Source organism: Mauremys mutica, chromosome 3, assembly GCF_020497125.1.
Source record: "Mauremys mutica isolate MM-2020 ecotype Southern chromosome 3, ASM2049712v1, whole genome shotgun sequence".
NCBI classification, from domain to species: domain Eukaryota; kingdom Metazoa; phylum Chordata; order Testudines; family Geoemydidae; genus Mauremys; species Mauremys mutica.
The window spans coordinates 75,976,277-75,991,176 of NC_059074.1; the positions used below are offsets into that span (position 1 = coordinate 75,976,277).

Below are 14,900 nucleotides of genomic sequence, written 5' to 3' on the forward strand. Positions count from 1 at the left end.
AACATAAAAGTGATCTCCCCATTAAGCCCCTCTCAAAAATAAGGAACATACTTACCGAGCCCAGTGAGGGAAGCCAGTGCACTGGACTGTGCCAGCTGTTTTGCAGGAGCTTTGTATCACATCAACAACAGGAACAACATGTTAACACAAATAGCCACGATTTCATAGTCATGAGATTCTATGGTATTGTTAAATCTACTACTATTGCTGTTTTTTGGAGGGAGAGAAGAAACATTAAAAACGTATCATCCATTTAAAACGAGTCCTAGATTTTCTCACCATGTAAAAGTTTCGCATTATAAATGTGAGTTAATAGTCACTTGCAAACCACAAATCTATATTCATAAATCCGTTTCCAAGTTACAGCATCTGCATATACATTTCAAATACCAGTATTTACATATTTAATTTTACTCATAATTGTATAGAAAAAAAATCACCTGCTGTTATATATAGAGTGGCTTGTTAACAGTGAAAGAAAATGAGCTACTTGAGGATTCATATTTGTCTCTTTTCATTTCTGATCAACTAAAAGTTTGAGGTAAAATGATAGCATTAAGAAATAGATATCTACACTGCAAAAGCCATTAACACAGAGATACCGTCATAACTAAAGAAATGAATTATATGAAAGACATGGAATAACTGAAGTAACTCACAATACACTGCACAGGACAACAGTATATGATTACTGGATTTGAGCTCTAGCAAATCAGATGCATTAGATATTGATTGCTCTTGGGAACAGTTGCTATGGAGTAAAATGTTCTAAAAACATGCAAATATAGAATATTCACTGAACAAACTAAAAAAGAAAAGCATACCTTTAGTTGCTTTACGATGTACGTCTTTGGCTACATAATAAATTTCTTCATTTGTAACATCTAAAAGAATCTCTGTCAGCAGCAGTTTTGTCAACATCATCTGAAGAAAATAATTTTAAACAACACTGGAAGCCAAGTATTTGGACCAAATTTTACACTTTGTTACATGTATGCAACCCCACTGCTTTGCATGGGTGTAAAACCATATTTGGTTCCTTTTACTTATTTTTCTATACAAAAGATCAGTTAAAATTAGGACTCTGAAGTAGTTTGGAAATCAAGTCCAATTGAAAAAATCCAAAGTCTATACTCTCACACTGACCTATAATCATAAGCATTTCACATACAGAAGCAGGGTAAAATAAAGTGCATGCATAAGACTTCGCAGGTTTGGGGCCTTAAATACCAGGACTTCAGTTGTAGAGGGTTCAGAAAGAACCACAAAAACCTATACCAGTCACCTGAAATAGCCTTTTTATACATAGGAGATAGAGACCCTCCAATGAATACTAGGTCATACTGGGAAATAAGCTCCCATTTCTCATCGTGCAACACCACAAGATACTGCACTTCAAATAATTATAATTTTTTGATAGAAAAGTTGCTGCTAGTCCAAGACTTAATCTTGTTATTCTTAGGCTTTAAGAAACTGTATTTTTAGCAAAATGTAGATGATCGGGGAGTTGGAATGTTAGAATAAATTCCAAGGAAGAATGATAGCATTATTAGTGGATGAAGACCAGTAAGGTGGGCAAAAATGCATGATAAATAAGTATATTGTGTTTCTTTACATCTTATCAGATAGCTCTAGACTTCACATATATGGTATGGTACACACACGTATGTAAGTATATTCTCTCCTATGTAGAAATGCTATCCATATGTTAAACTGGAGACACACACGACTCCATATATAATCCCAGTACATTATACAATCTATGTTATATATTTATTTAAAATGTCAGGCATAGAAAAGCACAACTACTCTTCTATGCTTAAAAACAGAAACATACGTATAGATGAACACCCTTTTGAGAGAACTATGTTATTTATACCATTTGATACTCCTTTTCTTCTTCTGTCATTTCTGGTTCACTTTGCTCTTCTTGAGGAGCAGGAGAGGGGCTCCTACTAACTTTTCCAACACTTGCAGCTTCTGTGTTTTCGATGTCGTCTTCTTCCTCATCACTGTCCTATAAGAAGACCATTGCATACTTTAGGACTAATTCATAATTAAAACAAGGCAGTTTCTATTTATGGTTCTCAACAGAAATTGAAATACAGCACTTCAGAATGAAGCAAAACAACCCTCCAAACAAGTAAGTAATCCCCCTTCCCACTCTGCAAGCCCTTGGAGCCAGAAATCCCACCATAAATCACCAGCTGCAATGCAGGTTTGGTAATCCTCATATGGATCGTCAAACCACTATTTGCAGAGGACAAGCCATGGTGGGTCTTTTTGGTTAGGACACGCAAAGCTGTTATTTGAGGCAAGGTGTGGAGGATATAATGTATGGGGACCAACACAGAGACATTTCCCCAAGTGAACGGGATTTATGCATGGATTGGAGGAATCTGACTACGGGATCCAGAGAGAGGACCCTCACCCAACAACCTAGGATATTCGTTAGGCAAGGCAGCTGCCCAAGGAGAAAAACTAAAGGCTCTCGACTGCTCACCTGACCCCTCTACGTCCAGAAAGACCACCTATGCACTATAGGATAGGTATCCAGCAAATCATTTAGGAAGAACTACCACAGACACAAGGCTACAGCATAAGACTCCCTAAATTGGTTCAGTTTGGCAAGCATGGATGCACTGGTACATTTGTACTCAAACTAGTTCAAGTACAAACAGTTCAATTCTTTACCACAGACACCTCCCTTCTAGTCTATGCCAATTACCAATTTATGCAAACAGAAAATAAAGGCCAATTTTATCACTGCCTCTTTGCTATTACAAACCAAGTAAAAATAAATATTCTTTAAGCTATGCTTAAATTTTTGCCCATTATCTACCAAGAATTTACAAAGGTCAGGTAAGTGGCACTGCAGTTGACACAAACTTAATTTTTAACATGAGTAACAAATAAGTGTTGTAGATAAAGAAACTATTTTTCAGTTTACAGAGAGAAATGTTAAGATCTTTCAGGAAAATAGATATCTAGATCAAAAGTGAATGCTTCTACTTACAAATTTACTTTTCTGAGGTAACCGTGGGCCATCTCCTTCTTCAGCTTCCTCACTTGCTTTCTTTTCTTTTTTAGACATCTGAGAACGTTGCTGTTCCATTCTCTCTTTCTCCAGCTTTTTCTGCTTTTCTCGTTCCATCTTTTCCAGACCCTCACGAATCCAAGCAGGAAGGGTTCTACGTTTCACAGCATCTGCATGCCAGAGATTTATAGTTTTGTCAGAAGGAGAAAAATAAAAAGATACATCTTTCTCACCCAATTAGAATTTTTTGTTGTTGCTATTATTAAGTTGTAATTACAGATTTCAGATGTTACATTTCTTTTTACAATGAAAACCATCTCTGAAATCATGTTTTTGGATTTCTTTCATTAAAGTGTGGTTAACATGTACCAATCTGCGGAGGCTCCTGCTTCACAGGCATCGCGATGGGTGAACGTTGACGGTCTCTGAACGAGGGCCTTTCCCTTCGGTTCTGGGGAGGCGCTGAAGGTGCTGGGGGACCTGGTGGCCCTGGTGGTCCTGGCTGCCAGTAAGGTGGATGAAATCCACCTTGGGGTGGACCAAAAGCAGCCCCATGCTGAAAGAGTAATGCAGTTCATTTTCCTTCACATTTAATACAATGCACTCTAAACTTATTCCTTGGGCTCCACAGAGCATGTGTGCACGCACATGTGTGTGTGTGTAAGTGAAACAACAGAAGTCCATGCAAATTGAAATCATGGATTTTTCTACCTAACTATGGTCTTTCTACCTGTTTTACTGTGGTCCCCAAAATCTAAAGTGTCATTTTTATTTAAAAAGTGACTTATTTATTTAAGAACTTCTGGTTTTGAAAATAGATTTTAGAATGTAAACCAATACATAGACACCATAATGAATCTATGAATGGGCTGCAGACAACCCCTTTTCACAGCCTCTCAAAACTGAAGTCTGATACCCATCTAGCTGCTGTCAATATTAACCAATTCACTACCAACTACCATCAGCATACTCAGTTAAAGCTGGGGTGCACAAAGTGCAACCTGAGGGCCATAGTAGCATGCAGCGTCCTGAAGTGTTGACATGCAATCACTCTCTCCCCATAACTACAACTTGAAGACAAAGGTGAAAAGCTCCAACTTTTTGTTGCTTGTTGCTGGACTTCACCTGCAATCTCCACTCATCTAATCGAGGATGTTACAAATAAAAAGATATATTATGGCTGATCAAAATAATGCATAAATTTATATGCAAGTTTGGTACACTTCCTGCATTCCTACCAAGTTGCCATGCAAGTCAGACTTGCAAAGCTGTGGCACAGATGAGTGCATGTTATAGTTGGTTCCTAGAAATAGCCACTGAATCCATTTAAAAGGATGGCGTATAGGTATAAGGCTGCAAGGATCAAATATTTTATGACAGTGATTTAAGTAAAAATTATTAAATTGCCAATTTTCAGCATGATTTAAACAAGCAGGACCTTGATTAAAATTGATTTTAATCTTGTTTTGCATTTGTACTACTTATATTCTTTAAAATAAGGTTGATTCTCATTGGTTGGTAACCATTAAAACATGCCGATTTACAACTACATATACCCTTTACACAAAATTTGATACTACTCTTTGTTAACCAGGGGACACACTATATCTATGCACATTTATTTAAGCAATTATATAGCTTAACATAAAAAATGTAAAAAAATAAATGTATTGTTTGAAATGGTACCTATTATATGGATGATACATTTCTTATTTACTAGGTTCATTTTTATGTGTGATTTGTGTCAAGCTCTATTTGCATGCAAACTGGAATTCAATTAAAAATGCACAAAAACAGCATTTTAATTTTTTTTATTAGTTAACTAAAACTCCCTTAAATGTGCTAGATACATAAAAACAAGTTTATCAAAACATGTTTTGCATTTAAAACTGATTATTAAGAAAACTACTATATTCTGTCCATGACTAGTCCTACTAGGCACTACGACAATACAAATAAATAAAAATAATAAGAGTTATCTGTAGTTAATAAATTGAACTGATTGTTTCGGGTCACCATGTCCTTCAAGATTTTAGAACTAGTAGATCTCATTCTCTCACACGGAGTTTTTATTCACAGACTGAAAGAGGAAAACAAACTTTTCTTCTTTTTCTACTCCAATCAACTTTTTAACTTTGAATGAACTAGTCATTGAACTATCTGAATAATCTGAAATGAAGAAAATATCTGCTACTACTATCAAAAGCTGGCTTAGTACTTCAACAAACTCTGGTTCTAGGTGCTTAGCCAGTGATTTCCGCAGTTCTATGCATCCGAAGAAGTGAGCTGCAGCTCACGAAAGCTCATGCTAAAATAAATTTGTTAGTCTTTAAGGTGCCACAAGTACTCCTGTTCTTTTTCCGCAGCTCAGTAAGTGATTTTTTTTTTTAAGATTTTGGCAGAAAACTTACTGTTTAATATTTTAATTCAATTTAAATTACTTTAATATTTATAATAAGTTTAGGATTTAACACAGGTTGTCTTAATTTGAAATTTAATTTGAAACAGGTTTATTTAAAAAAAAAGTTTTAAATTTAAAAAATTTGATTTTTTGCTCTTTTTAAATCAATGTTTTATTATATTCTTTTGGTTATTCAAATAACAGACATTTAGTACTTCCAATGTAATTTTAAAGATAGTTGCATTTACTGCATCATCTGCTACAAAGTGGACTTTCAGTACCATTTTTACAGGATTCTGAAAAGCTGTCTATAAAACTTTGTCCAGTAACAGCAGACAGAAGACTTTTATAGTCTAAAGTATTTGAAAATGGATGGCTCACCTCATGTCTAACAATGATACCTGACACTACAATTTAAGAGTAGAGAAATTATATAGAAGAGAAATAAATTCCTATACCTTTTGTCAGCCTTCCGCACAGATTTCTATTGTCTGTGAATATGAGGTAGATGTTCCAAAAGGTAATGTGTGTTTATAATTTATTGTAACAGGTTTGAGCATACAATACCATTGAAAATTGGGGGGGAAAAATCTAGAGTAAATTCTTTGGATATAGACTTGGACAATATCCCTCACTGTACTACTTAAAAAAAAAACCATTCCTCCAATCCTACACTGCACATAACTTGTTTGCAAGAGTAAAGAAAAAATTGGATGTGAATTTTTTTTTAAATAATTGTTTATTCATAGACTCTCAGAAGATAGAGATGGAAAAGATCAATCGGATCCTCCAGTCTATCTCCCTGCAAATGCAGGACTATTCCCTACAGCAGGGGTTCTCAACCTTTTTCTTGCTGAGGCCCCCCTCAACATGCTATAAAAACACCAGGGCCCAGCGGGGGCCGGGAGGATCTTGGGGCTCTGGACCAGAGGGGACCCTTAGGCATAGGCATAGTTTTACTTCTATGGGGAGGGGGGTAGAGGGCAAGAGCTGGCGGGGCCTGAACCAGCTCCATGCATCGGGGTCCAGGAAGGGAGTGCCACCTCCACCCCTCAACTCACTCAGAAGGCCACCCAGCATGTCTGGGCTGCGTGGGGATGCAACCAAAATATAGAACTCAAATGGGGAGGGGACTCAGTTCAAAAAGGTTGAATAGCACTCAGGGTGCAGGGAGGGAATAGCTAGGGCCTGTGTGCAGGCAAGGGAGTAGCTCAGGGTGCAGGCAGGGGGTAGCTAGGGGCTATGTACGGGTGGGTGGGCGGGCGACTCCCAGTGCAGCTCCCAGCTGGGGGTGGGGAGGGGAGGGAGAGGAGGTTTGCCAGCTTCAGCCCCACACCGCTCCCGGCTTCGGGAGCTTGAGGGGGTCCAGCATCAGCCCCGCTCCCAGCTGTGTGGGGTGGGGGAGGGGCCACCGGCTTCAGCCCCATGCCACTACTGGCTGGGGGGGGGGGGGGGAGGAACGGGACGTGGGGGCGGGAGAGAGTGTGCCAGCTTCAGCCCCGCGTTGTTCCACCCTGGAGTGGGGTGGCCACCAACTTCAGCCCTATGCCGCTCCCAGCTTCAGCGCTGGGCTCAGGGCACTGGGTTTCAGCTGTAGGGCTCCATGGATCCCCTGAAAGGGCTCATGGACCCCCAGGGGGCCACAGATACCCAGTTGAGAACCGCTGCCCTATAGTACATTCTCTAGTATATTTAGATATATTATCATCTTAACTTTATTTAATGCTCCTTTCTTTTACACAACTTTGTCATGTTAATTATATACTGGAAAACACTGAGTCGTTTTAATCTTGCACATAACAACCATTTCTCATTATTTGTATGGAAAAAAATCTTGTTTGGCCTCAGAACTGAAAACTCTAAAGTCTTCTTCTGTATGCATAAGGTATTTTGCATTGTGTTAAAATGTATCTTAGCTGCTAAGATTTAGCAGCTAACAGACTTCTTGTTTGTAGAACTGAAGAGTGAGTCTCGCCGCTAGATATTCTTAGAGGAACACTTCCACAGAAGGGACTCTGTACGTCTACAATATTAAAGCAACAAATATGTTTCACCTGATAGTCAAACTGGTTCACTGGCCCCATTGCAAAGTTATCAGGTGGTCCCCCAAAGTTGTGATTGTTCTGGTTAAATATATGCCTGTTGTCAGGGGCAAATTCCCCACTATCCTGACTGTTGCTGTCTTCAGATGGAGGAACAATTTCCATTGGACCAGGGGCTGGAGGCATCCACTGCTGATCTGGAGGTGGATGTGGAGGTTGGTGAGGCATTCCCCATTCTGTTCAGGATTTAGAATAAAATTCAATATGAAGTTAACAATGAGACTTAGACAAATAATAAATGTTCTTAAGCTATCAATCTCATGAAGTGCCAAAAAACAAGACTTTCAGCTTTTGTCTGATAAGGAGTCAGGTAAGTATAAACTGATTTTATATATATATATAGTCATAGATTAGGGTTAGGAGGAGCCATTATAACCACCTAGTCTGATGAAGCAGGAATTAATTCCTACCTCAAATCCAAAAAACATGGTTGAATATAGCATATAACTTTTAGAAAGACATCCAATCTCTATTTAAAAATCTCCAGCAACGGAGAATCCACCACAATCTTGGGTAAATTATTCCTAGTCTGAATTTGTCTAGTTTCAACTTCTAGCCACTGGATCAAGTTATGCCTTTGTCTGCTAAACTAAAGAGCCCGCTAATATCAAATTTCTGTTCCCCATGTAGATACTTATAGATGGTAATCAAGTCACCCCTCCACCTAGTCTTTGATAAGCTAAACAGATGGAGCTCCTTGAGTCTATCGCTATAAGGCAGGGCTTTCAAATCCTTTAACCATTTTCATGGCTCTTCTCTGAACCTTCTCCAATTTTTACACATCCTTCTTGACGTATGAACGCCAGAACTGGACATAGTATATGTGGTTAGGCCAATACCAAATACAGAAGTCCCTCATTCTGTCACTATGGCCTATATTCTTTGTTCCTAGAAGCATGACTTTACATTTGGCTATAGTGTTTGCATATTGCTTGCTTGCATCCATTTTACTCACTGATTAAGTGGATTAAGATTAAGAGGACAAGGTACTAACAGAACATTTACTTACCATTCCTCCAATCTTTGTATATTCTGCAAACCTGATTAATAAAGATTTTGTTTTTTCCAGGTCACTGATAAAAATATTAAATGGCATACAATCACCCAGAACCTCACTAGAAACATAACCACTTAATAATGAGTCAACATTTCTATGTCAAGTTCTCTATGTTTACATTACAATGCAGAAAGTTACAACAAAACTACCAAAAAAACAAACCAAAACAAGAAAAACCCCAACCCTTAAACCTTGCAAACATTATAGGCAAGATTCTGTACTGCATATCTTAGAGGTGGCAGCACAGAGAGTGAAGACTAGGAGTGGAAGGACTAAGGTGCCCTTAAGACACCTTTGCACCTTGGGGCTGCTCAGGGGGTAATTTAGACAGCCCTGAGGGCTGCCCTACTTATTGCAGTCTGCAGTCTGCATACTGGAGCCATGACTCCCCTGGATCTTTAGTGAAAGAGGAAGAAGAATGTGGTTAAGTCACTGAATTGGGACACTATACACCACATAACTTCTACCTTTCAAACCTGACATTCTACTCCACTTTGTTAAGCATGTATATGCACCACAAGTGATTGTCTGAGATAGTCTATTTAATGAAAATTTCCATTCAGTTCACACAGGCACATCTGCCAAAGTGCCAACAGAACTCTGGGAAATCATTGTTTTAACAGTTTAAACATAATTCCGTGCACGTGCAGATTTCGGGTTTTTTCCCCTTCCCTTGTAGCTATAAAATCAAATGCAATTTTCACTGGATAAAAAACCATCTACGGACTTAGACTTAGAAACTGCATTCATGCCAAATTTCAAATCGCCATTACATTCTGCAGATGTGCTAGATCTGTTTTTTAAAAACTGCAAAAGAAAATGTTTGCAAAATAATTCTTGGAAGTAAAACTGCAATTCTTCTACTCCTTCTGTTCTTGAAATCATCTCTATTTCATTTTTTAAATTAAACTTTCAGGACAAACATTTTCCTTGATAGGAAAAGAAATATATGTTTCAGCCAAAAACTAAATTTTTGACAAAGTTATAATTAACTGTAAATGTTCAGTTCATCTTAACTATAGGCATCCCATGTGCGATGCATATAATGGGTAGGGCAAGACCTGGGGAGAGCAGATAACGTCAAGAAGGAAGACACATACAATAAAAGTGTATTTCACAAGCAGACCTCTGCCCTTTCTGATCTCCAAGTTGTAGTGCCTTGAAAGAACACCACAGCAAGCATCCCACCAGCTAAGTGGTGCATACCATAACTTGTCAAAAACATTGTCCAAAACAGCTAAAAGGGTTGCAACAGAGTGACAATAAGTGCTCTCTTCCTCAAGAGCACATTGTGCCCTTCAATGCTCCAGCTCCTACCAACTGGGGAATAAGAAGTGAAACAAGTAACTGAATACCACAGGGGGAAAACGTGTTCACCTTCTATATTAAAATTCAAAGACAAAACCCAAAGACTATTTTATACACACACAAACTGGTGCCTATGAACATTTCAGTTGACTTGACTGTGCTATAAAATCTTCATGACTGTATTCTTTCCCATCCCTGAACCAGCTATTTGTTGAGTGTAGACATCATTTTGTCAGAAGTAAGTGAATGATGCAATGGGGAGGGTGACACAAATAGAAAATAGAGAAACAGGGAATAATATAAATACATATTCACACATTCACCAAATTACCAAATAAATAATTAAAATATGGGAGGGGTTGGAGCGAGAGAGAAAAAATAAAATAAAATAAAATAAAGAGAGAGAGAGACAAACCTGGCTGCCACATTCTGTTGAAGTTGGGATCCCCCTGAAAATTACCATGGTTGTTTGGACCAGGCTCTATTCCGGAAATATCCTGTCCATTTGGCATCATTCCTTGTTGTTCCACCACGCTCTGCTGCCCCGAGGCTTCCCGTTGGGCAATCCATGCCTGAGCTAATGCAGCCCAATCAATCTGGCCTAAAACAAATTTTAAAAATAACTTTACCATTTCAGTATTTAAACTTCCAAAATACAATTCCACTAGTGAAATAGACATATATTCTCTTAACAGAAGAATCACTTTATTTACCTACAACTACCTTGCCAATGACTCATGGCATGTAATTAATTACATTTTTATTGCCAATTGCAAATATGTCAATGTGTATGTGCATACTGTTGCAGTGGAGTTTCTCTAAATGAATACTATATATACTGTTTTAGTTTTCCTGTCATTACTTGAATGGATGGTAGTTATACTCTTGTTGAGAGTGAAGAATACAAATCCAGATTTTAAAAGGTGTAAACTCTGTAAATTCTATATTAGTGAAGTTAAGTTTAAGGAAGATGTATAGTTAGAGCACATATTTTGTAGTGTGTGTTAAAACGATCTTTTATCTTCTTATAATGGTCTTTTGAGTTCCTACTCCTTTTTTGTTCCCTTTTCTCTGTCACTCCTCATTTTTGCCTTGTCTATTCTCCCATAATGTTTTCTTAACTATTGTCTGTTCTGCTTTGAGATTGGACTTGCTACTTTTTTGTTCCACGTTTTTTCTCCCACCATCACTCCTGGCATTAAAGCAAGAGACTAGCACAGGAACTAGAAGCAATTGGAAGTGTGCCAAGAAACAGTAGGCAACAGGTACAATGTACTTCAAAGTGAATAACTATACATTAATTACTCCTGATTTAAGTTATTTATGTACAGATGTGTACAAACAGGAGCACAGAGTTCCATTTGCTACTCATCTAGTTTAAATGCACATTTTCCATTTTTCATGTATTTGTTGTCATATACTGTTGCGTTATTCTTATTTCATATATTATTTATGGAGGACATAACTTGTGTTTAGTCCTAATAACCTTTTGGCTCCACATGTATTTTGCGCACTTCTCATTTTCTACAATTCTCATATATATCAGTTTTAGTTCTGCAGAACACTAAAAAGAGTTATTTTAAAAATTGTACAGTGTCTTACATCTGAAAAGGGACTTGCTTGTGGTAAAGATTTAAATAGACTCCAGGTCTCTGGGTCACTAGTCCTCTGCATTTCCCTCAAGACCATCTTTCCCCCACTGTATGTTACCTCACCTCTGTTATGCAATTTATCTTTACAACAATAGGGGGGGAAATAACTTACTTGGGGTTACACCACTGGTGAATTACCATAAAGCCATCAATTCACAAAGATACTGTCATAATAAGTATTAGACATCATAAAGTCAGCAAATAATCTCTAGGTAGAAGTGCAGTTGGGGATAGTTTATGCAACAGACAAAAACACAGAACTAAAGACACATGTGTCTGCCAGCATTCTGCACACTCTAGTTGGGCAGGGACTGTCTTACGTGTTTGAAAAGCATCTTGCACACCATTCACATTACTGTAACCAAAATAAATAATATATCCATCTACACAAAAACAGATTTCACTGAAGTGATTTTTAAACACATCTGCATGCACACTTTACCAGACAGGCATTTCCTAGTACAGCAGGCATTCTCAACTGCAAGGTTTTTCATGACTTAACTTGGCCAAAAGCCAATGTTTCTGAAAAGAAAGGCCAAGAGCCATCAAGAATCACTAAGGCAACAAAAATTAAGAACAAATAAGGCAGACTAACTGTTGGGAACAGATTATAGTCTGTCAATACTTTACCAACCCAAGACAAATCAATTCACTTACTTGTACTGTACATATTAAAAATCAATGAGGGTGGGGAGACACTAAGCATCATTGTGCCTAAGAACTGTTATGGTCCAGAAGAGCATCAGAAAATACAACTTCTCAATAGCTGGTATAAGAAAGAAGTAACCACAGGCATGCTGTAATCCAAGGACTAAAATTCAGATTACAAAAAATAAATTAAATTGTATTTTGATAGCACAAATCTTGTTATTTACTTACTTGGATCTTGCTGATGCTGGAAGGACTGCATCCACTGTTGCTGGTTCAAAGGCCATTGCTGCCAAGGCTGTCCACCTTGATCCCACATCTTTAATTCTTTATATATTCTACGTTTAATAAAAAATATGGTTTTACATTTGAACTGATACTCAGGAAGCTTTATATACTTGAACCTATTACACAATTGCACAGAGACATATAACTCCTGCAAAACCAAGCTGACAAAGCAGTATTGGTTTAATAATTTTAGCTGGAGGAAATTGCTAACTGTTCAAAACATCAACTGAAAGAGGTTATTAAAAACAGCTGTGTACTGTTTAAACTCAACAACACTGTATGACTTCTAAAACACTAATATTCTTTCCCTAAAATTTTCATAAAGCATTTAATAGATTACAAAATGATATGCAAGATGTGGTAATAAGTTTCTTAAGATAAAGTTATATGACAGCAATTTAAATAAAGTAAATACTAGTTTACCACTTCACATTTAAGGAGTTATTTTTATAACTAGAACAGTATTATCCAACTGATGCACCTGTGTGTTCTTTAAAAAACAAACAGATATTATTATATAGACAGCATATCTCGTGGAGAAAGTATCAGAGGGGTAGCCATGTTAGTCTGGATCTGTAAAAGCAGCAAAGAGTCCTGTGGCACCTTATAGACTAACAGACGTTTTGGAGCATGAGCTTTCGTGGGTGAATACCCACTTCGTCGGATGCATCTGACGAAGTGGGTATTCACCCACGAAAGCTCATGCTCCAAAACGTCTGTTAGTCTATAAGGTGCCACAGGACTCTTTGCTGCTTGTGGAGAAAGGTATTTTTCTATACACCCTACAAACAATGCTGTTATCAAGAGACAAGGAAAGGCCCTGATCCTGAAAGCTGATCTGCACAGACTTTACTGGGGTTCCACGCAGGCATCAGGCTCTACCCACATATCGGCTTGTGGGAGTGGGGTCAAAATCTGTTGTATGTAATTGCATGAATATGGCACAGCAGGTAAAAGAAAATGCAATCCTCTTGGAAGCTGTGAAACAAACTTTGTAGGTTTTTAACAAGACCAGTTCAATTTTGAGATTATCAGAGGGATTATCAGCATGAAATTTATTTTACTTCTTTCACCACCTTTTTGTTGCAGGATAAAACAAAGAAGTTTCACTGTTACATTAAGGTATCATACTACTCAATGGCACCAGTTTAGGACATACTGACACCAAACAACACCAAGGCAGAGCACAAGACAGTAGCATCTTGATCTGTAACTAAGAAGCCCACTTTGTATTTGTATCAGTAGAAAGATGGGAAAAGTTACACGTCAAGGGCACAAGCCTGGCATTTAAAATGATCTTGCAAGGTCTGACTTATGCTTAAGAGAGAGTCTGTATTAGACTGCAGGTATGAATTAATGCAACTTTACAAAAACCTTGCCTTCATACATAAATAACAAAGAAATAGTACATAATTAAGTTTGTTTCTTCAGCGATCTTCACATCTTCTAATTGTGAAGATAAATCAAGTTTCTTCCTAAATATCTTTACATTCTACAATAAAGAATCAGATATTGTAGACAACCACTAGACTCCAAAGAGCTGACTGGTCACACGATGCCATCTGTGTTGACTTCTGGCTTCTATATTACAGTAAGAAAAGCTAAAATATATATTTCAATACTCCCACTGTTATGCTTCCATAAAAGCAAATACCACAGGCTGCTGTAAGGATGTCATGTGACAAACAAATGGAAGGATGTATTAGTGTAACTACTGATGCAGTTACACCAATCTACACTTCCCTAACGTAGACAAGGCTTTAAATACTAATAGTTCACCACTAGTCTCTGAATACTAAACAGACATTAATGCTATCCTACTATGGCACTCAGGAGTCATGTAGATAAATGACATGCAACTGACATGAATACTCAAAATGCATTCTGATTAATGCTCAACCAAAAAGATCTAATTATCCGTTACATCCCTAATTGGGAATGAACAAATATTTGTTCTGGGTACCTCAAGCTGACACATTAAGACTAAGATCCCAGAATATTATTAACAATTTTACACTTAAATAAGCTGTCAAAATTGGATGCTCCATGCTGCTAGAAATGGACTTCAAATGAAGCCCTGCTCTTTGGTTTATTCTTTGAAAACGTAAGCAGGTAACTTGCTAAATGGGCTAATGCTGCTATTAGTAGGTCTTTGTAATAATTTAAAGAAACAGCATAATTGTAAAATACCACAAATAGCTCCTTGGTACATAAGTCCCAGCAGCCTAGTTGTGTAAGAGGACGTACAGACTATTTAATCTTACTATTGAAGGGACTATTCCATTTACAGTTTGTTTTTATGGAGTAACCCCTTGGACCTCAGTCAGTAGTAGAGATAGCTCTTATACACTCCTTTGATGGCCAAGAAAATAATACCGCAACACTAAAAAGTATCAATATTTCTATA

General features: G+C 37.6%; 1 protein-coding gene across 1 annotated transcript in view; it reads right to left on the reverse strand.

Annotated features, from left to right (window-relative positions):
- The window catches only part of PNISR (PNN interacting serine and arginine rich protein), a 29,279-nt gene that overhangs the window by 7,352 nt on the left and 7,027 nt on the right, over positions 1-14,900 (reverse strand). Inside the window, exons 2-9 of the mRNA XM_045010621.1 lie at positions 12,437-12,543; positions 10,321-10,506; positions 7,493-7,716; positions 3,407-3,593; positions 3,017-3,207; positions 1,880-2,017; positions 825-924; positions 56-109 (exon numbers count right to left, since the gene is read on the reverse strand). Coding sequence (XP_044866556.1) covers positions 56-109; positions 825-924; positions 1,880-2,017; positions 3,017-3,207; positions 3,407-3,593; positions 7,493-7,716; positions 10,321-10,506; positions 12,437-12,524 — 1,168 coding nt within the window. The 5' untranslated portion in view covers positions 12,525-12,543. The remainder of the gene's footprint in view (positions 1-55; positions 110-824; positions 925-1,879; positions 2,018-3,016; positions 3,208-3,406; positions 3,594-7,492; positions 7,717-10,320; positions 10,507-12,436; positions 12,544-14,900) is intronic.